General features: G+C 46.4%; 1 protein-coding gene across 4 annotated transcripts in view; it reads right to left on the minus strand.

The window, feature by feature from the left end:
* The window catches only part of LOC141156682 (coagulation factor XIII B chain-like), a 784153-nt gene that overhangs the window by 718524 nt on the left and 42710 nt on the right, over window positions 1-22919 (minus strand). For all 4 annotated transcript variants that reach the window (XM_073642930.1, XM_073642929.1, XM_073642931.1 and 1 more), the window contains exon 2: window positions 5654-5836. In XM_073642930.1, the coding sequence (XP_073499031.1) occupies window positions 5654-5836 (183 nt within the window). The remainder of the gene's footprint in view (window positions 1-5653; window positions 5837-22919) is intronic.

Below are 22919 nucleotides of genomic sequence, written 5' to 3' on the forward strand. Positions count from 1 at the left end.
TGTGTGGTGTGTTCAGCGTGTACAGTGTGTGTGGTGCGTACGGTGTATACAGTGTGTGTGTGTGCTGCATACGGCGTATACAATGTGTGTGTGTGTGTGGTGCGTACGGAGTATACAGTATGTGTGTGATGCGTATGGCGTATAGAGTGTGTGTGTGTGGTGCGTACGGCGTATACAGTGTTTGTGTACGGCGTATACAGTGTTTGTGTGTGGTGCGTACGGCGTATACAGTGTGTGTGTGTGTGGTGCATACAGCGTATACAGTGTGTGTGGTGCGTACAGCGTATACAGTGAGTGTGTGGTGCGTACAGCGTATACAGTGAGTGTGTGGTGCGTACAGCGTATACAGTGAGTGTGTGGTGCGTACAGCGTATACAGTGTGTGTGTGTGGTGCGTATGGCGTATACAGTGTGTGTGTGTGGTGGCGCATGGCGTATACAGTGTGTGTGTGTGTGTGGTGCGTACGGCGTATACATTTTGTGTTTGTGTGTGTGTGTGTGTGTGTGTGGTGTCTATGGCGCATACAGTACTGTGGCAACCAGGGGTCTGGTTGCCACAGTAATAGAAATATTACGTTTGAGAGCAGGTGGGAGGTTTCTCTGGTCAGGAGCCCTAAGCATGCAACACTGCCCGCCCAGACCTGGGAGGGGAGGAATCTGCCCTTATAAACTGGGTCTGGGGCGGGATTAGGTGAGTTATAGCCTGGAGAGGGAAAGATACAGCAGGAGCTCTGTAGGAACAGTAGCTGAAGACCAGGGGCTGGAGCTGAGCAGAGCTCGCCCTGGCTGAGGACACTACAACCGGACACCGGAGTCCGAGGCTGTGGGGACTGATATACACCCAGCAGCAGAAACCAGCCGGCAGGGGATTCCAGGTCCTCTGGCCATAGAAGCCCGGAGGCAGTGGCGTACCGCCAATGGCGGCAGACCACGCCACTGCTATGGGGCCCATGGCGGGAGGGGGCCCGTGAGCCGGGAGGGCCCCAAGCAGCGTGGGAACGAGGAGGATAGGTGAGTAAGAGGTTGCGGCTGCAGAGGAGCGGGTTGCGGCAGTGGAGGAGCGGAGCACACACAGTAGCTGCTGCTGCAGCTACCAAGTGTGCCCGCTGCTAAAGAGACATGAATATTCCCTCTTCTCCACTCCCATGGGCGTGGAGAAGACGGAATATTCATTCTCTTTAGTAGCGGGGACGGAGGAGCGCTGAGCCACGGCTCCTGCTGTCAGTGGCCGCCGCTAAAGAGAAAGCATATTCACGAGAGAGGAGTGAATGTGCCGGCAGCAGCTCACCTCGGCTTCTGAGAGCGCGCGCTGCTCAGATGCCGACATGAGCTGCTGCAGACAGGACTCAGCGCTGGAGCAGAGGTGAGGAAGGAAGGTGAGTATTAGTGTTTATTGTTTTGTGTGCAGTGATTGGGGGATGAGGGGGCCACACATGCCAGGATACTTGGATTGACGAAGCCACACATGCCAGGATTGGGGGATTGAGGAGGCCACACATGCCAGGATTGGGGGATTGAGGAGGCCACACATACCACGAATGGGGGATTGAGGAGGCCACACATGCCAGGATAGGGGGATTGAGGAGGCCACACATACCAGGAATGGGGGATTGAGCAGGTCTCACAAACCAGGAATGGGGGATTGAGGAGGCCTCACATACCAGGATTGGGGGGGTTGAGGAGGCCTCACATACCAGGATTTGGGGATTGAGGAGGCCACACTTACCAGGATTTGGGGATTGAGGAGGCCACACATACCAGGATTTGGGGATTGAGGAGGCCACACATACCAAGATTTGGGGATTGAGGAGGCCACACATGCCAGGATTGGGGGATTGAGGAGGCTACACATATCAGGAATTGTGGGATTGAGGGGGCCACACATGCCAGGGATTGTGGGATTGAGGGGGCCACACATGCCAGGGATTGTGGGATTGAGGGGGCCACACATGCCAGGGATTGTGGGAATGAAGGGGCCACACATGCCAGGGATTGTGGGATTGAGGGGGCCACACATACCAGGGATTGTGGGATTGTGGGGGCCACACATACCAGGGATTGTGGGATTGAGGGGGCCACACATACGAGGATGGGGAAATTTACCAGTAGCTGCTGCATTTCCCACCCTAGGCTTATACTCAAGTCAATAGGTTTTCCCATTTTTATGTGGTAAAATTAGGGGCCTCGGCTTATATTCGGGTCGGCTTATTTAAAATATACGGTATTTTAAAATCAGTGAGTACGTGGTGCCCATAATACTGCTGGACTGTGGCATGCATTATACTATATGGGGGCTGCATTTTACCCTATGGGGTGTGTTATATACTGTATGGAGGACTATGGGGAGTGCATTATATTCTATGGAGGACCATGGGAAGTTCATTATACTATATGGAGGTTTATGGGGGGAACATTATACTATATGGAGGATTATGGGGGGCACATTATACTTTATGGAAGATTATTGGTGGTGCATTATACTATATGGAATGCTATGTGGGGCCATTATAATATTTTGAGGGCTATGTGGGGGGCCATTATACTGCATGAAAGCAATTATACAGTATGAAGGTTTGTGTGGGGTCATTATACTGTTTGGAGGGCTGTGTGGGGGCCATTATACTGTTTGGAGGGCTGTGTGGGGGCCATGAGAGTGTATGGAGGGCTCTGCGAGGTTCACAGTTGGGGGATTATACTGTGTTAGGGTCACCATACTTTGCCGTGGGAGTTGAAGTGGGGTACAATAGGGTCATTATACTGTGCATGTGGAGGCTAATGTGGAGGAATGCACCATAGGGGTATCATACTGTTTGGGGGGCACTTTTGTTGGCATCATACTTTATGGGGGCAATGAAGGAGGAATCTACGACTTCAGAAGGAGGTAAATTACTATGTAAAGGCTGGAAAGTTATGAGATCTGCTCTTCTGTGACACAGACAAATATTTTTTTTTTGTAGGGGGGGGGGCCCAATTAGAGCTTCTGCTATGGGGCCCCATGACTTCTATGTACGCCCCTGCCCGGAGGCTCAGTCACAAGAAAGGGACCAGCGCCGCCATCCAGGAGCGGAGGCTAACAGAAGGCCCCAAGTCACCAGCCATATGGGTGAGCACCACACGGTATACTCAGGGACGTGGGCTATTTGCAACCGCTTACTGCAAGGTAGCCAGGAAAGAGTGCAGATAGACGGGGAGGCCTACAACTCCGCCTGGCCAGGGGAGATCCTACTTGCTCACAGACTGACCAGGCCTCTACTGCTAACCAGTACTCCTGGGAGGGTCTGCTTTATAGCATCAGTAAAGACCCTGAACTGCACCACACGTCTCTGTGTTTCATCGCCGCACCAGCACCATTAGTACTGGGACGCTCACACCATCACTCCCATCATCCACACTAGCTGCCCTGAGGCAATACTTCTCCCGTGGGGAGTTATCCCATACTTGGCTGCGCTTACAACATCAGCCTCAGCGGTCTGCAGCGCAGCGGCGGTCCCCACTGACCGCAATCCACGGGTGGCGTAGTCGGACATTTGTTATTACACTAAGACTGCCACTGGTTTGACCACCTTGAGCCACGGACTGGGTCGCCGCCACACTGAGACTACCACCCCCAGCATCCCACCAGAGGCCCGGTTCCGGGTTCCCCACGCGGCCCATGGGGCGCTTCATATACAGTGTTTGTGTGTGTGTGTGTGTGTGTGGTGCGTACGGCGTATACAGTGTGTTTGTGTGTGTGTGTGGTGTGTACGGCGTATACAGTGTGTGTGGTGCGTACGGCGTATACTGCATGTTTGTAGTGCATGCAGAGTATACAGTGTGTGTGTGTGTGCGGTGCGTACGGCGTATACAGTGTGTGTGTGTGGTGCGACAGTGTTCCGCTGGTGGTACCGCACAAGAGGCTAGTACCACCAGCAGTTTCCATATTGAGACACCCATCACTTAGTTGTCCCAATATGGCGGTCGACGAACTTCCGCCGCTTGGAACTCTGGGATCCGGACACAACTGGACTGAACAGGATGTGAAGACATTACATGGCAAGTATATATTAAATGCGTAAGGGTATAAAATATTATCCCTCTTCGTCCTCACATATTTTTAGCAATAAACACTTATGTATATTCATTTGATGACACCCCAGGGTGCCACCATTTATAGAGCAGAATAGGACAATTTGTACTTATAGCACAAGTCCTCCCAACATATTTCACCATGTGTACGGCGTTATCTGGGGATGGGACAAGGGCATAAATGGCTGCCAGTCATATACGCCTCATATATATAGCCTTTGTATATAGGTCACAACCAATGTGAGTAGCTCCAACGAAGTGCAGGAAGTGATGTAAGTCATAAAATCATCAACAGACAGTGTCAAAGTAACAGACCAATCACATTACATCATAGCTAGATAAGAGAGACATAGTGATACGTCTCAGAGAGCATCTTACCCTGTTGTTGCCATAGAAATTCCCATCCAATAAATAGATCCGCTCTTTCCGATACTCCAATCACAAAGGAGTTTGTCATTAGAGACGTTATAATGACGTAGCACATTCTAATTGGCTGCAATAGCAGTCACATGACAGTGACATCTAAGCCCTTGATTGGATAATAGCAACGGCCTCGTCATTCAGTGAGTATGTCTCCAATTGGATGCAATTCAAAATTGGGGTCCGCCTTCACCAATACTCCAATCTCATAGGAGTTTACTGACGGAAATGTCTCACCGACGCGGCGCATTGGGATTGGCTACAATAACGGCCACAAGATAGTAACGCCTAGCTCTCCGAATGGATCACAGCAAGGGTCGCGTCATTTTAATGTATACATCCCTGATTTGATGTAATTTCAGCTATATTATAATGGTGTTCTCAACTCTGATTACATACTTTAATAAACGAACCATAGTGGTATTCCATTTTCTCATTAAATATAGCAATAGGCGCATTATAAAATTAGTAATCAACTTCTCTTACTATTATCTTTAGTAGGATATTATTAGATTTATTATTAGATTATTTACTTAGTTGATTAATAATTAATAACTTGTTTTATTTCTTAACACTGTCCATTGTTGACCAGTTAAATGTTAAATTATACTAACACAAATTTTCATAACACACTTGGTCACATTAAATGGCACCAATAAAGAGAATTTGAGAAGTACTTTTATTTTTCTCTTTTACATCAAAGCTACATTCTACTTCCACTAATGTTCTCATCAATAGCATTATGATCTTCTTTTCTATATGCTATGGGAGAAATGTAACTATTTGGGTTAGTTTTATTTCTTTAACACTAATTGAACAGCATTCCTATTGATTCAAGACACTGTACTTCAATTAGGAAAAATTATGTATATACCACACATCATTGTAACTTCATACAATACATTCAATATTTATTCCAAGGCGAGGCAGTCATAGCGGTAGGCATGTTCCTTATATCAACTGATGCAAAACCTCAAAAAAACCAATGAAATTCCAGGTTGTGAGGTAGCAAAACACAAAAAATGCCAAGAGGGTGAATACTTTTGCAAGCCACTGTATGTGCAAATGTAGGTGAAAAATCATTAATAAATGGTGGCCATTTTATTTATTCATTGAATTTCACCAACATCAAGACACTGAAAATTTTTGATAGTTTAGATTTTAATTACCTTTACATTTGCCTTTACCAATTTGCCACCAAGTGCCTTCAATACATGCCATTTTAATGAGTCCATCCTGGGTGTATCCTGGAAGGCAGTCAAAATTTGCAACCGTACCAGGTGGGTAAGTTTCTTCATTCCATTCACCTTGTAATTGAGCTTCTTTTATGTTGTCAGGCTTTTGGCAATGATCTATAATAAGAGAACATGTATATTAAAATAAAATATTTAAAAAATGTTATTTATTATGTACGCAAGTGGAATAATGATCAGCACCACCTAATGATCATAAAGTAATTGCATTGATTTATGTTGATGCACTTTTCTCGACTGTTGCATTGATTTATAAGTGTACTGTAAAAACCATTGATAGCTGCAGGAGTTTGGATGACAAAGGGTTAGCAACTAGTGGGAAACTCATGGAGGAGTTTCAGCTATATTAATGGCTGTTGGGCCTAGTACATTAGAGTGCCTGTAGTTACAACACAAGACAATATCATACAGAAAATAGATTCTATCAGAATAGTAATTCATCAAAAGTAGCAGAAGCATTATCATGGAAGTTAGTACAGCTTTGTGGGAAGCTGAGAGAAGACGGAATATGAGCATAGTTGAGAATCGTGGAGGAGCAGAGCTATTAGTAGTCCTGAGACTGCTGTGAGCTAAACATGGTCACCTTAATGCAGTGGTGGATTACAAATTGCCAACCTAGTGTGGAAGGCTTACAAAAGTAATTCTATTTCTTGTCTCATAGGAGCATCTGAAAAGGTGGATACTGCAGCCAGTGTGCAGGAAGTCGCCAAGAATGATTCTACTTAGATTCATATGTGCAGTGTTCATTTTAGGACATGATCAGATATCAAAGTCAAACATCAGAATAATGTCAGTTTGAGGCTAATTATCCTGTCTGAGAACTGACTTTGATATCTGACATCTAACATCTATATTTTCTTGGATAATCTGAGGTGGTTAATACACAAGGTACTTATAGCAGACCAAGTTAATGCATGATGCCACTGCTCGCATCTAAAGGATACCCCTAAGTCTTGGTACCATTTTACCAGTTTAGTATATTATACAAAATAGAAAGCCCCTTATCGTAACCCTTTTTCCCTAATGTGAAACTCTGGATATTGGATGGAATCTAAGGATATTAGTGCAAGCAGAGAGGAAGCTTCTAAGTTGGATATATTGAAAATAAAGTTTAGGAAGTGAAAATTTATTGGCTAACACATTGTATGACAGAAGAACATTGCTTTTACATAAAGAAGCTAGGTTTGTAATCCCATGAGAAACCTAATGTGTAAAGCAAGAGAACTGGATCACTTATGCCAGGCTTTTCTAGGAAATGTATTTCAAAGGCACATGTGTTTTTTTAAATAGGTTGTCTACTACTATATAAAATGGCCCAATCAATTTAAATGGTGGAAATACGTTTTTTCTTTTCTTACTATCTGTTGTGATTCTTGCCTGTGAGCGATGCTATCGCTGACCGCTCACCAGGCATCACGTGACCGCGGCTGCAGCCGGCTCTGACATCCGCTGAAGTCACATCAAGTTCCGGCTGCAGCCGGGTGTGACCCAGTGACGCGCTCCCCCCTGATTGATGGGCTGTGGGCAGGGTTTCACCGCGCATCACAGCCCAGCATCTACCTCGCTCTTTCCCAATGAATGCAGAGGAGAGGGAATCCTGGTTTTCTCAGCTACATATAATAGATCAAGCATACGTCTCGTACTATCCCTGGCCTATCTCCCAGGTACAAATCCTACTTGATCTGGAGATATCAAGTGAGGGAGGACTTTATTTAGTCTATTCTCTAACATCTTTGAATATATTTTAAAATCACCATTCAGAAGTGAGATTGGCCTAAAGTTTTCAGGTTTTGTAGGAGATTTACATGGTTTTGGTAGAATAGCTATTGAGAAGCGAGCACTAAAATGCTCGGGTGCTCGTTGCTTGAGTCGAGCAACGAGCACCCGAGCAACGAGCCCAATGTAAGTCTATGGGAAACTGGAGCATTTTCCTGGTGGCACCCCTCGGAGGTCTGCAGGGGGCCTAAAAGTTGCTCAAATTGATGGGAACAGTGCTCAAATGACATGGGAACAGCATGGAGAAGACCCCTGGAAGCATCTCTGACTCCCAGGTCACTGTTGTGAACAATGTTGTCAGAGTGTTACGTAACTCTTATGAGCTCACAATAAAAGATACAAAAACTAAACCAAAATGGATTTTCCTGGGAAAAATGTTAAGGAACATCCTTTCCAGGGTAATGACTTGTATATAAGGCAAAATAAATAACCAAAAACAAAAATGATCTTCCACACCCTGGGCTATGTTCACACATAGCGTTTCTGATGTGTTTTTGCACTGCTGCATTGCTTTCAATGGTGAAAAAACATTTACCATTAAATGTCATTTTAACATTTTACTACCTTATCTGGCCATGTGGTGTGTGAGACATAATCAGACACATCCTGCTTCATTTATGAAGGAGGGACATTGAAAGTCATAAAGCCTATTTTCATAGAACCATCAGGAGGCCTTACTATTCTTAAAGGGCCAGCAGTCGACCCTCACTATTGTTAGAGGGCCATCAGCTGACTATGCTTTGTTGTTCCCATTATTAAGGAGAAAGTCTCCTATAGTGTTATAGCATATGCAGTGACTGCAACAGCTGCCTAAATTTAGGAAAAACCCCAATACCAATTTAAAGCGACATAGAGGAGGGCCTCGGTAACAACATGTTCACTGTTATTGAGTATGCAGTGACTGCAAGGGCTGCCAAAAATTTGGACGCACTCCAATGCCCCTTGGAAGAGACGTAGAGGAGGGCTTCATTAAAAAAATGTTCCCATTATAAAGGAGCGGGTTAGGGGCGTGACCTGGCCATGAGGAGATAGAGACATGTACGTGCATAGCTCCTGACCTGGGCCAAAGAAACCACCATCCAGCTAACTCTAACAGAGCCCAATACCTCACAGATGGGAGTCAAAAAGAAAAAAAGGTACCACAGGGCACCATACCCGCAGCTCAGGAGTCGCCTCTCCTCACTATTGAGCATTTCCTATCAGGACTTATTTGGGAGAAGCATACAGGAAGCATAGCCAACAGCACTCCCCTGCTTCTGCAGACATTACTGCCTGGGACATCAGATCCAGAATGCAGCGGAGCTCTGGCGACAGATGTAGCGAGTGGGGTATCGGGAAGCCCTCCGGGGAATTCCCAGGGGCCGGTGAATGTACCTAGGGATTGTGACGGGGTATGCGGCAGAGCAAGAAGAGACCACCGGACTAAGAACGATCCAACGGGGTTTATTAAGGCGGGCAGCATACCAAATCAAAAATCCATGTTATTCCTAAGGTCCATAATAAGTCCACAATCACCAACGGGCGTGAGGTCTTGCCGCAGCTAAGAGCCCCCACTCTTCTTCCTCCAGAGATCTCCCAACACAACACTGGTCACGCATAAGTCCATTGTCTTGGGCTACCGGGAACAGCCCAAGGGTAGGGGAGGAGAGGTTTCCCCACTCCTAGTCGATGGTTTAGTCCATGGCATGGCTCCGATGTGTCTATAAAGATGTGTACTGTGAGTTCTCCCCCTGCTTAAGAGAACAATGGGGAGGAATTATGGTTGAGGAACAAAGATCTGGGAAAGGCCATGGGTACTTACATCACATCATGACATTTTATACAGAAATGCAGGACAGGGAAAACTATGACAATTCCTTCCCCTCCAATTTTGTGTACGTATGAGGGACCTCTACAGGTCGCTTGTTAAGTACACACAGGCAGGGCTGACCGGACTCAGGGCTCCTCCTGCCTGGACAGTCCATCTGCATTTTGGTGTTGGCTGCCTCTTCTATACTGTACTGTAAAGTTATAGGGCTGCAGAGCCAGGCTCCACCGTAGTAAGCGTCCATTGTCCCCAGAGGCTCTGTTCAGCCAATTGAGGGGATTGTGATCAGTAGCCACAGTGAATTCTCGTCCATACAGATATGGCTTTAGTTTCCGGAGGGCCCACACTATAGCCAGACATTCTTTTTCCACAGTTACATAGGCCACTTCTCGGTCCAGCAGTTTCCTGCTGAGGTAGGCGACGGGGTGCTCGTCCCCCGCTGCATTCACCTGGCTGAGTACAGCTCCCAATCCATAAGCAGAGGCGTCCGTCTGCACAATGAATCGCCTCTTGTAGTCCGGAGCAGCCAGAACAGGGTCACAGACCAGGGCGTCCTTCAGCCGGTTAAAAGCCTCCTCACAGGCTGGAGTCCAGATTACCAGCCTGGGCATCGTTTTCTTGGTCAGGTCGGTAAGAGGCTTGGCCACAGTGCTAAAATGAGAAACAAATTTTCGGTAGTAGCTAGCAGTGCCAAAAAAAGCCATAACTTGTTTCTTAGTTTGGGGTACAGGCCAGTCTCTAATAGCCTGGATTTTTGCAGGTTCTGGAATGAGCTTCCCTCCCCCTACTCTATGCCGTAGGTACTGGACTTCACCCATCCCCAATTGACATTTATCGGGTCAAATGGTTAGGCCGGCTGCAAGAATCAGGTCAAGAATAACAGCTACTTGATTCAGATGTTCCTCCCACGTCTGGCTGAAGACGGCGATATCATCTAAGTAGGCACAAGCAATGTCCCCACATCCCCGGAGGATCTGATCTACCATTCTCTGGAAGGTTGCCGGGGCATTTTTCATTCCAAAAGGCATGCTTAGAAATTCATACAGACCAAAGGGGGTTATAAAAGCGGACCGTCCTCTCCCTTCCTCTGTCAGAGGAATTTGCCAGTATCCCTTACCGAGATCTAAGGTAGTGACATATCGGGATCCAGCCATTCGGTCTAGAAGTTCGTCAATACGGGGCATTGGGTAAGGATCACTGACAGTATGGTCATTAAGTCGTCTGTAGTCCACACAAAATCGAGTACTCCCATCCTTCTTTGGTACTAACACCACAGGAGAGGCCCAAGGGCTATGAGAGGCCTGGATTACCCCCAGCTGTAACATCTCCTCTAGTTCGTGCTGCATGGTGTTTCAAACTGATTCAGGTACCCGGTAAGGAGCCTGTTGTATGGGACGGATACCCTGAGTGTCTACATGATGTTGGGTGATGGTGGTTCGACCTGGTTGAGATGAGAAAGCAGCCCGTCTCTGTTGAAGCACTCCCAGCATCTGGTCTTTCTGTAAGGGGTCCAGGTGATCTCCCAGAGGAACCTGTTCCACAGTGGACGGGGCTCTCGTGGCTTCCACGAGATCCGGTAGGGCGTCCTCTTCCTCGGGACCGTCTTCTGAAGCTAGCCGACAGCTTACGATCATTGGAAGGTTCCGGTCGTGGTATTCCATAATCATATTCACATGGACAGTCTTTTGTCTTAGTCCCTGATCATCTAGAGCAAGAAGGTAATTGGTGTCATTTAGTTTCTTGAGAACCCGGAAGGGACCCTCCCACGTGGTCTGCAGTTTATTTTGTGGATGGGGAATAATCATTAAGACCGGTTGTCCTTCTACAAACTCCCGATAGCGTGCTTTACGGTCATACCAGGTCTTCTGTCGGGTTTGAGCCATATGCACATGACTCTGGGCGAAACTAGCAAGTTGAGCCAGGGTTTCTCGCAGCTTTAGGACATAAGGGACAACAGGGGCTCCTGTATCTTCATCTTGCCCCGCCCAGTATTCATTGAGCAGAGTTAAGGGTCCTCGGACCTTTCTTCCATAGAGGAGTTCAAAGGGGGAAAACCCGGTGGACTCCTGAGGAACTTCCCGATAGGCAAACAAGAGATGGGGCAGGTACTTCTCCCAGTCTGAATCTCTGTCCGTGAAGGCCCTCAGCATATTCTTCAGAGTGCCATTATATCGTTCACAAAGTCCATTTGTTTGTGGATGATACGGTGTCGTTCGAATCGCTCGTACTCCACAGGTGCGCCACAGACACTGGACTAGTTCTGACATGAACTGGGAGCCTTGGTCCGACAAGATCTCACTGGGAAATCCTACTCTGGTGAAAATGGTAACCAGGGCCTCGGCCACCTTGGCTGCAGAAATACTGTACAAGGCCACAGCTTCCGGATATCGGGTGGCGTAGTCCACAACAGTGAGAATGTACTGCTTTCCTGATCTACTTGGCTTAGCTAGAGGCCCAATGATATCGACAGCTACTCTTTGAAATGGCTCTTCTATGATAGGGAGTGGTTGCAGAGGGGCCTTTGGGTGATCTCCGGGTCGCCCTCTACGCTGACATATATCGCAAGTTCGGCAGAAATGCGCCACTGCCTGGGAAATCCCTGGCCAATAGAAGGTTTGAGTCAATCGTCTCTCGGTGCGGGTTTTGCCTTGATGGCCAGCAGTAGGGATATCATGAGCAAGGTGTAGTAGGGGAATCCTGTATTTCTGAGGAACAATCATCTGTTTGTTACAAGTCCAGGGCTTATCTGGGGAGGCAGCTTTGGTAACCCTATACAAAAGTCCATTTTCTCGGATAATCCTTTCCCTGTTCTCCCCTAACTGCCCTGTCTCAGCTCGTGCTCTAAAACTAGCTAGGGTGGGGTCAGTATCGACCTCTTGTCGAAACTGAACTCTATCCCAGGTATCACTCACATTGTCCCCACAAGAAGAATCACTCACCGGCGGTGTCGGCGGTTCTGGTGACCTCATTTCCATGGATGAGTTGTATGCGTCCCCATCTGCTGCTCTCTTGGCTTGACTTCTGGTTACCGCACCGACCAAGTGCAATGCAGATGTCCCACATCATTTCCTAAAAGAACGTCTGCGGGGAGGCCGCTCATCACACCGACCACGCATTGTTTGGCTCCAAAGCCATAATCCAGGGTCACCCTCGCTCTTGGAATATATCTCTGGGTGCCTCCAGCCAATTCAATGGCAATTCCTGGTCCCTTTTGAATTGCTTCTGGCTGAAGTGCGCGGGGATCGGCTATGGTGAGAAAAGCCCCAGTGTCACGGAAGCCGACAACCTTTTGGCCATCCAGCATGACCTCCTGTAGATGTTTGTGCTGACGGTTAGAAGAACAGGTGGCTGGGGCTCGCACCCCATAGACTCCTGGTATGGGGGCCAGGGTATCGGAGTCACTTGGCAAGTCGTCAGGGACTGAATCCAGCTCTTCTCCTGGTGAGGGTGTCTGTAGATAATGAACCGGCAAAGGCAGTCTGTAGTTGTCCTGCCTCCAAACACCTGGACATTGGAATTACAGATGCCCAGGCTGCCCACATCTATAACATCTGCGCTCTGGGACTCTTCCTCCATGTCGTAGTCCCGAAGGCGGAGCAGGAGTAATGCAAGGCATTGTCACACGAAGGACACCATGAGTGGATGGTCTATTGAGATTGTGAGTATGGGAGGCCATCGTCGGGGGGGCTGGTAGTTCTTTTCTCACTGAGTAGTAGTTTTTTCCATTGAGGCTTGATGGTGAGAGCCTCATCCGCTAGAGCTGCAGCTTCCTCCACCGTGGCTGGTCTCCTTTCACGCACCCATTCTCGGATCTCAGCGGGACACTTGAAGTAAAACTGCTCTTTCAAGATGACCTGGAGGAAGGCCCCCCAAGTTAAGGCCTCCTCTCCCTCCAGCCAGCGAATACATATTTGTTTGAGTCTGTGGGCATACATCTTGAAGGACACCTCCTCATCACAGGCCAAAGTACGAAACTGGGTCCTATAAGTGTCTGGGGTCACAGCGTAGTGTTCCAGAATAGTCCATTTAATGTCTGCATACTCACAGTCCCCCCGAGGGTCCATAGCTCTATAGGCTGCGGCAGCTCCACCCTCTAAGAGCCCCACCAGATGTCGGACTCGCTCCCTTTCTGGGACTTCCATTAATCGACACTGATGCTCAAAGTCCTGGAAGAAGCCCTCAATGTCACCTGCAGCCTCCTGGAACGGCTTGAAATCTTTGCGGGACACTCTGGGGAGTTCCCTCATGGTGGATGCTGGGGTTACTGTCTGTCTGGCGCTTCTAGCTGCTTCCAAAGCTATCTGCCTCTCCAGCAATGCCATCTCCTTAGCTCCTCGAATGACCTCCATCTTATAGTCTATGGAGACCTCCTCTCCCATCATTGCCATCTCATCTTCGTACCACACAGCCCACTGACTTTTTTGGGTATTTACCTCGGCCTGTCGCCTTTCCTCCATTGGCCGTGGAGGTGCTTCCTCAGTGTCCTCTTGCAGGCGAACTCCTTCCAAAGCCTCAGTTAGCTGCTCCTTTGAGAGTCCCTTGTACCTGACCCCCAGTTCACGGGCCTTTGTTTGTAAGCTCACCACAGTCCAGTTCTTGTACTCTGAGGCTCTGGTTCCAGCAGTTGATGGGCCGTTGTCCTCCATTCCTTCTGCTCTGATCCCACCGCTGCCAACCAGTTTGTGACGGGGTATGCGGCAGAGCAAGAAGAGACCACCGGACTAAGAACGATCCAACGTGATTTATTAAGGCGGGCAGCATACCAAATCAAAAATCCATGTTATTCCTAAGGTCCATAATAAGTCCACAATCACCAACGGGCGTGAGGTCTTGCCGCAGCTAAGAGCCCCCACTCTTCTTCCTCCAGAGATCTCCCAACACAACACTGGTCACGCATAAGTCCATTGTCTTGGGCTACCGGGAACAGCCCAAGGGTAGGGGAGGAGAGGTTTCCCCCCTCCTAGTCGATGGTTTGGTCCATGGCATGGCTCCGATGTGTCTATAAAGATGTGTACTGTGAGTTCTCCCCCTGCTTAAGAGAATAATGGGGAGTCCTCTAGCGGTGTTGACACAAGCCCAAGTTAAATTATGGTTGAGGAACAAAGATCTGGGAAAGGCCATTGGTACTTACATCACATCATGACATTTTATACAGAAATGCAGGACAGGGAAAAGTATGTACCATGACAGGGATGCATTGTTTTTGATGCAGAGGCAAGATGGTGCTGAGATCCAGGAACCCCAGAGCTGCTCTGCCATTGCAGCACAATTCACAATTACAGAAAGGGAAAGTGAAACTAACAACACAGGGGCTTCCAGAGATAATAGAAAGAGAGGGGAATGTGGCTTTTCTCCCTCAATCCCAATACCTCACAACATCAGAGACTATTTCTATGGTAGATGTTGATTCCCCTCATATAGCCACAAGTGCTGAGTACTCAGAGTCTACAGTTAACTCTCATACAGGACAAATGCCTTCCTTATCTTCTCAGGAAACCATTTCTCAACAGTTACAGATATCCAATATAAACCCATTAAAGAAGTTGTGCACTACTTTATATTATTCCCCCCAATATATCCCTACGGGGCCCCTAAGACTTTTTGTAAACACCTTCCGTTGCAGATAAGGCCTGTGAGTGGCGCTATCACTGGCTGCTCACAGGCATCACGTGACCCCGCGCTGACGTCACGACAAGTGAGGCGTGACTCAGCGCTGGAGTACCCGCGGTGGCTGCTGGGTTGTGGGCAGGGTTACCCCCGCGTCACACCCAGCATCTACCGTACGCTTTCCCAATGAATGGGGAGAGGCAGAGTGCACGGTGGATGCTGGGTGTGACGCGGGGGGGTAACCCGCCCACAGCCTGGCATCCACCGAGGAACCAGGAAGACAAATACCCCCGGCTGCTGCCAGCACTTGTCGTGACATCAGCGGATGTCAGAGCCGGCTGCAGCCGGGGGTCACGTGATGCCTGGGAGCGGCCAGTGATAGCACCTGTTATGAACTGCTACAGGCACTAAGGAAAGATAGGAAACCTGTCCCTACAATAGGACTAAGCTGATTCCCTACGATGCAGCGGGGGACCTGTTCCTTGTGAACAGACCAGCCTAAGTCCTCGGCTAGTCTGATCGCAGACCTATAGATATAAGGGAGGGGTCCCTACAAGAACTAAGGACTGGGATATAGTTGGACACATCCTAGCAGAAATTGTAGCAGAGCAAAGAAACAAACAAAAAGTACTAGTGGTTAAAAGACCAAGCAAACTACAAGGTAAGGTACAAGGCACCTGGCTAGCTTAAGAGTAAATGTAACACTGAAGTCCAGCAAGGCCAGAAGGGCGTAGCAGGATTAAATAGGCAGAAAGTCATGTGACCAACAAAATAGAAAAAAAACTAACAGGAGGGTTCTAACAGTACCCCCTCTTCTATGAGGATCTTCCGGATCTTCCAGGCCCAGGTCTATCTGGAAACCTCCTGTGAAACGCTCTGACAAGTCTAGGAGCAGAGACATCATCCGCCCTTACTCAGGAGTTATCCTCGGGACCGAAACCTTTCCAAGCGACGAGATACTGCAATCTCCATCTATGCCTTCTAGAATTAAGAATGCGAGAAATTTCATATTCACCGTCTTCCACCACCGGAGGAACAGTGGCAGTGGCGACTCTATCTGATACATCAGCTTTTTTCAATAGAGAAACATGAAACACCGGATTAATCTTCCAGGAGGTGGGAACCTCCAACCTAACAGCAGTTTGGTTAACTACCTGAAGCACCTTAAAGGGCCCTACAAACTTGGGACCTCAATTTTTTAGAAGGAATCCTCAACCGCAGATTCTTAGAGGACAACCAAACCATGTCACCAACCATAAACAGAACCTCTTGACGTTTCCTGTCAAAGTACCTCTTGGATTTTTTGTTAGCCTCTTGAAGGTTACGAAGTACATCAGTCCAAACTCTCTCCAAATCACCGGTAAAATTCTCCTCCTCCAGCACAGCCGATACCAATTTGGAGAATGACCCAAACGACGGATGTCTCCCAGTACAACAAAAAAAAGAACACCCAGCAGAAGAGGATGTATGGTTGTTAATAGCAAATTCAGCCAGTGGCAGAAACTCAGACCACCCCTCTTCATTGTCAGCCACAAAACAACGCAAAAACTGTTCAACATCCTGGTTCTTTCTTTCTGTCTGTCCATTAGACTCAGGATGATATCCAGATGAAAATGACAAATGAACTCCCAACCTGTCACAAAAGGCATGCCAAAAACGAGCCACGAACTGAGGTCCCCTATCGGAAACAATGTCGGTAGGAACACCATGGAGCCTGACAATTTCCTTAACAAAAGCCTTAGAGAGTGTCTTAGCGCAGGGAAGTTTGATGAAGGGAACCAAGTGACACATCTTGCTAAAATGGTCCACGACCACCCAGATGACAGTGAAACCCTCATAGTCAGGAAGGTCAGTAATAAAATCCATAGCAAGATGCGTCCAAGGTGCACTAGGAACCTCCAGAGGGCAAAGCAACCCCGCAGCAGGAGCATGTGAAGACTTAGATCTTGCACACATAGTACATTGACGCACCCACTTAATGACTTCCTTCTGCCACCCAGGCCACCAAAAACTGCGACTTACAAGTCTCTTGGTCTCCGAAATTCCTGGATGACCTGCCAACCGAGACTCATGACACTCCACAAACAAATCTCTCCTAAAGTTCCTAGGCACAAACAACCTCCCATGGGGAGTGTTAGATGGGGCATCCTCCTGGGCTTTCAGAATCCCATCTTCCAAAACGGAGTCCAATGCTGCTATCACAACACCTTCCTGTAAAATGCTCTCCTCCTCCTCGGTACCAACCATGGGAGAAAAACTGCGAGATAAAGCATCAGCTTTTACATTCTTGGTACCCAGGATGTAAGTAACAGAAAAATTAAACCGCGAAAAAAAAAGTGCATACCTAGCCTGACGGGCATTCAAGCGCTTGGCAGCATCAAGATAGATCAGATTCTTATGATCAGTGAAAACCTGAATGGGAAATTTAGCACCTTCCAAGAGATGACGCCAATGTTCAAATGCGAGTTTAATCGCCAGCAATTCCCGATTGCTGTCATTGTAATTAAGCTCCGTCTCAGAAAAAATTTTTGAAAAAAAAAGCACAGGGATGTACTCCATCCTTGTTTTCCTGAGACAAAACAGCACCGACCCCCACCGAAGAAGCATCAACCTCGAACAAAAAAGGCTTGGTCTCATCAGGCTGCATAAGGATGGGGGCAGAACTGAACCTCTCCTTGAGATACACAAAAGCTTCAATGGCCTCAGTAGTCCACTGGACCGTATTCGCACCTTTCCTGGTGAGATCGGTCAGCGGTTTAACAATTGTAGAAAAATTCTTAATGAATTTTCTGTAATAATTGGCGAAACCCAAAAATCTCTGTATCGATTTCAAACCAAAAAGCCTAGGCCATTCCTGCACCGCCTGAACCTTCACCGGGTCCATCTCAAAGTCCTCGCTGGAGATAATGTAGCCCAAAAAACTAATTCTCTGCACAGCGAACTCACATTTCTCCAGCTTAGCAAAAAGTGAATTGTCACTTAGCAACTGCAATTGTTATGATCTGCTACAAGCACTAAGGAAAGACAGGAGATCTGTCCCTACAATAGAACTAAGCTAGATCCCTACGATGAAACGGAGAACCTGATCCTGCGATCAGACCCGCTAAAGTCCTCAGCTAGTCTGAACGAAGACCTATAGATGTGAGGGAGGGATCCCTACAAGAACTAGGAACTGGGAGAAAGATGGACACCTCCTAGCAGAAATTGTAGCAGTAAAAAGACAAACAAACAGCATAGAACATAGAGGTCAAAAGACCTAGCTAAACTGACTGAGTAAGGTAACAAAGCACCTGGCTAGCTTAAGAGTAGAAATTACAATGAAGTCCAGCAAGGCCAGAAGGGCGGAGCAGGATAAAATAGGCAAAAAAGGTCATGTGACCAGCATAATAGAAAATACCTAACAGGAGAGTTCTAACAGTACCCCCTCTTCTATGAGGATCCTCCGGATCCCCTAGGCCCAGGCTTATCAGGAAACCTCTTGTGAAACGCTCTGACAAGTCTGGAAGCAGAAACCTCATCCGCCCTCACCCATGAGTTATCCTCGGGACCGAAACCCTTCCAAGCGACGAGATACTGCAAACTCCCTCTATACCGTCTAGAATTAAGGATGCGGGAAATTTCATATTCCCCGTCCTCCACCACCGGAGGAACAGTTGCAGTGGTGACTCTATCTGATACATCAGCTTTTTTCAATAGAGAAACATGAAACACCGGATTAATCTTCCAGGAGGTGGGAACCTCCAACCTAACAGCAGATTGGTTAACTACCTGAAGCACCTTAAAGGGCCCTACAAACTTGGGACCCAATTTTTTAGAAGGAATCCTCAACCGCAGATTCTTAGAGGACAACCAAACCATGTCACCAACCATAAACAAAACCTCTTGACGTTTCCTGTCAAAGTACCTCTTAGATTTTTTGTTAGCCTCCTGAAGATTACCATGCACATCCGTCCAAACTCTTTCCAAATCACCGGAAAAACTCTCCTCCTCAGGCACAGCCGATACCAATTTGGAGAATGACCCAAAAGACCGATGTCTCCCAGAACAACAAAAAAAGGTGAACACCAAGAAGAAGAGGATGTATGGTTGTTAAGAGCAAATTCAGCAAGCGGCAGAAACTCTGATCACCCCTCTTGATTGTCTGCCACAAAACAACGCAAGAACTGCTCAACACCCTGGTTCTTCCTTTCTGTCTGGCCATTAGACTCAGGATGATATCCAGATGAAAATGACAAATGAACTCCCAACCTGTCACAAAAGGCACGCCAAAAACGAGCCACGAACTGAGGTCCCCTATCAGAAACAATGTCAGTAGGAACACCATGGAGTCTGACAATCTCCTTAACAAAGGTCTTAGCGAGTGTCTTAGCGCAGGGCAGTTTGATGAAAGGAACCAAGTGACACATCTTGCTAAAACGGTCCACGACCACCCAGATGACCTTGAAACCCTCAGAGGGGGGAAGGTCAGTAATAAAGTCCATTGCCAGATGTGTCCAAGGTGCACTAGGAACCTCCAGAGGGCAAAGCAACCCCGCAGCAGGAGTATGTGAAGACTTAGATCTAGCATACACAGTACATTGACGCACCCACTTAATGACTTCCTTCTGCCATCCAGGCCACCAAAAACTGCGACCCACAAGTCTCTTGGTCTCAGAAATTCCTGGATGACCTGACAACCGAGACTCCTGACACTCAACAAACAAATCTCTCCTAAAGGTCCTAGGCACAAACAACCTCCCATGGGGAGTGTTAGATGGGGCATTCTCCTGTGCTTTAAGAATCTCATCTTCCAAAACGGAGTCCAATGCAGCAATCACAACACCTTCTTGTAAAATGCTCTCCTCCTCCTCAGCAAAATTAAACCGCGAAAAAAAAAGTGCCCACCTAGCCTGACGGGCATTCAAGCGCTTGGCAGCATCAAGATAGATCAGATTTTTATGATCAGTGAAAACCTGAATGGGAAAATCAGCACCTTCCAAGAGATGACGCCAGTGTTCAAATGCGAGTTTAATAGCCAGCAATTCACGATTACCAATATCGTGATTAAGTTCAGTCTCAGAAAATTTTTTTGAAAAAAAGGCACAGTGATTAGAGATGAGCGTTGTTCTACTCGAACTGTTCGCCAATCTCAAATTCGAGCTGTTTTGGGCGGTGTTCGAGCCGTTCGGCGAACACGAACAATTTGAGAAAAATTCGGCTGTTAGAGGTTATGTTCGATAACTGTTCGTGCACCAAAATCATAACTGGATTTTTTCTCAGTAATGATGAAAATTAATGTTAATACGCAGTATGAGTGTACAACGGGGTGGGGGGAGGGGCAGGGGATGGATCTCTGCAGGAACAATGAAGATCTCCATTTTTTTTTCTCTTTCCCGCATTTACAGTGGGGAGGTGCAATCTGTCAGCCTATCAGCAGCGCACACACGGAGCGAAGTGCTTTTTTTCACACAAGCAAGGGCATGTGTCATTGGCAGTGTATGTCACATGTCCTTGCCCTATAAGACCAAGCCATTTTCCCCGTCGCCACCATTTTCTCACTGCTGCAGCTGCGTGTTAGACGGCACCGCTGTTGCTGTGTGCGCTATACCTTGTTAATTTCAAGCCAATTTTCGCACAAATATACAGATAGCTTGGGAGTAGGGAATAGTTGTGATTGCAGTCCTTTTAAGGACTAGGTTACAGCATTTCCTACGACTTTTATCAGGCAGGTCTGTGCTCTTAAATAGATAGGTTGTGGGAGTAAAGACTAATTGTAATTGGAGTCCTTTTCAGGACTAGGTTACATCAGTTCCTATCAGTTTTTGCCAGGCAGGTCTGTGCCAGTGCTGTGCAAGTTTTTTTCACAGCATTTGGCTGAATCTAGCAAAGCTAATCCTTTTTGGCCTATTGCAGAGTGTGTTAGTCAGTGGAGTAGCCTATCTGTGTTGCAAGATATACCACCTGTGTATAGAATACCAATTTTTTTACTGCACCTAGTGAAGTAAAATTTTTGAGCATAGCATCATTCTATTAGTCCATCTATACTGACCTCCATCAGGTTGCAAACTGAATCTAATTTTTTTCTGCATCTAGCTCTGAAAAAATATTTGGCCTTCTAGCAGTGTGTGGGACTTGTTCTATTAGTCCACCTATACTGACCTCCATCAGGTTGCAAACTGAATATATTTTTTTCTGCATCTACCTCTGAAAAAATATTGGGGTTCTAGCTGTGTGTGGGACTTGTATTAGTCCATCTATACTGACCTCCATCAGGTTGCAAACTGAATATATTTTTTTCTGTATCTACCTCTGAAAAAATATTGGGCTTCTAGCTGTGTGTGGGTCTTGTTCTATTAATCCATCTATACAGACCTCCATCAGGTTGCAAACTGAATATAATTTTTTTCTGCATCTAGCTCTGAAAAAATATTTGGCCTTCTAGTAGTGTGTGGGACTTTCTCTGTTAGTCCATCTATACTGACCTCCATCAGGTTGCAAACTGAATATATTTTTTTCTGCATCTACCTCTGAAAAAATATTGGGCTTCTAGCTGTGTGTGGGTCTTGTTCTATTAATCCATCTATACTGACCTCCATCAGGTTGCAAACTGAATATAATTTTTTTCTGCATCTAGCTCTGAAAAAATATTTGGCCTTCTAGTAGTGTGTCGGACTTTCTCTATTAGTCCATCTATACTGACCTCCATCAGGTTGCAAATTAAAAATAATTTTTATCTGCATCTACAGTACCTCTGAAAAAATATTTGGGCTTCTAGCTGTGTGTGGGACTTGTTGTATTAGTCCATCTATACTGACCTCCATCAGATTGCAAACTGAATATATTTTTTTCTGCATCTACCTCTGAAAAAATATTGGGCTTCTAGCTGTGTGTGGGACTTGTTGTATTAGTCCATCTATACTGACCTCCATCAGGTTGCAAACTGAATATATTTTGTTCTGCATCTATCTCTGAAAAAATATTGGGCTTCTAGCTATGTGTGGGTCTTGTTCTATTAATCCATCTATACAGACCTCCATCAGGTTGCAAACTGAATATAATTTTTTTCTGCATCTAGCTCTGAAAAAATATTTGGCCTTCTAGTAGTGTGTGGGACTTTCTCTGTTAGTCCATCTATACTGACCTCCATCAATTTGCAAACTGAATATATTTTTTTCTGCATCTACCTCTGAAAAAATATTGGGCTTCTAGCTGTGTGTGGGTCTTGTTCTATTAATCCATCTATACAGACCTCCATCAGGTTGCAAACTGAATATAATTTTTTTCTGCATCTAGCTCTGAAAAAATATTTGGCCTTCTAGTAGTGTGTGGGACTTTCTCTGTTAGTCCATCTATACTGACCTCCATCAGGTTGCAAACTGAATATATTTTTTTCTGCATCTACCTCTGAAAAAATATTGGCCTTCTAGTAGTGTGTCGGACTTTCTCTATTAGTCCATCTATACTGAGCTCCATCAGGTTGCAAATTAAAAATAATTTTTATCTGCATCTACAGTACCTCTGAAAAAATATTGGGCTTCTAGCTGTGTGTGGGACTTGTTGTATTAGTCCATCTATACTGACCTCCATCAGGTTGCAAATTAAAAATAATTTTTATCTGCATCTTCAGTACCTCTGAAAAAATATTGGGCTTCTAGCTGTGTGTGGGACTTGTTGTATTAGTCCATCTATACTGACCTCCATCAGGTTGCAAACTGAATATATTTTTTTCTGCATCTACCTCTGAAAAAATATTGGGCTTCTAGCTGTGTGTGGGTCTTGTTCTATTAATCCATCTATACAGACCTCCATCAGGTTGCAAACTGAATATAATTTTTTTCTGCATCTAGCTCTGAAAAAATATTTGGCCTTCTAGTAGTGTGTGGGACTTTCTCTGTTAGTCCATCTATACTGACCTCCATCAGGTTGCAAACTGAATATATTTTTTTCTGCATCTACCTCTGAAAAAATATTGGGCTTCTAGCTGTGTGTGGGTCTTGTTCTATTAATCCATCT

Source organism: Phyllobates terribilis, unplaced genomic scaffold, assembly GCF_046119375.1.
Source record: "Phyllobates terribilis strain yellow unplaced genomic scaffold, ASM4611937v1 Scaffold_8__6_contigs__length_399053987, whole genome shotgun sequence".
Classification (NCBI taxonomy): Eukaryota; Metazoa; Chordata; class Amphibia; order Anura; family Dendrobatidae; genus Phyllobates; species Phyllobates terribilis.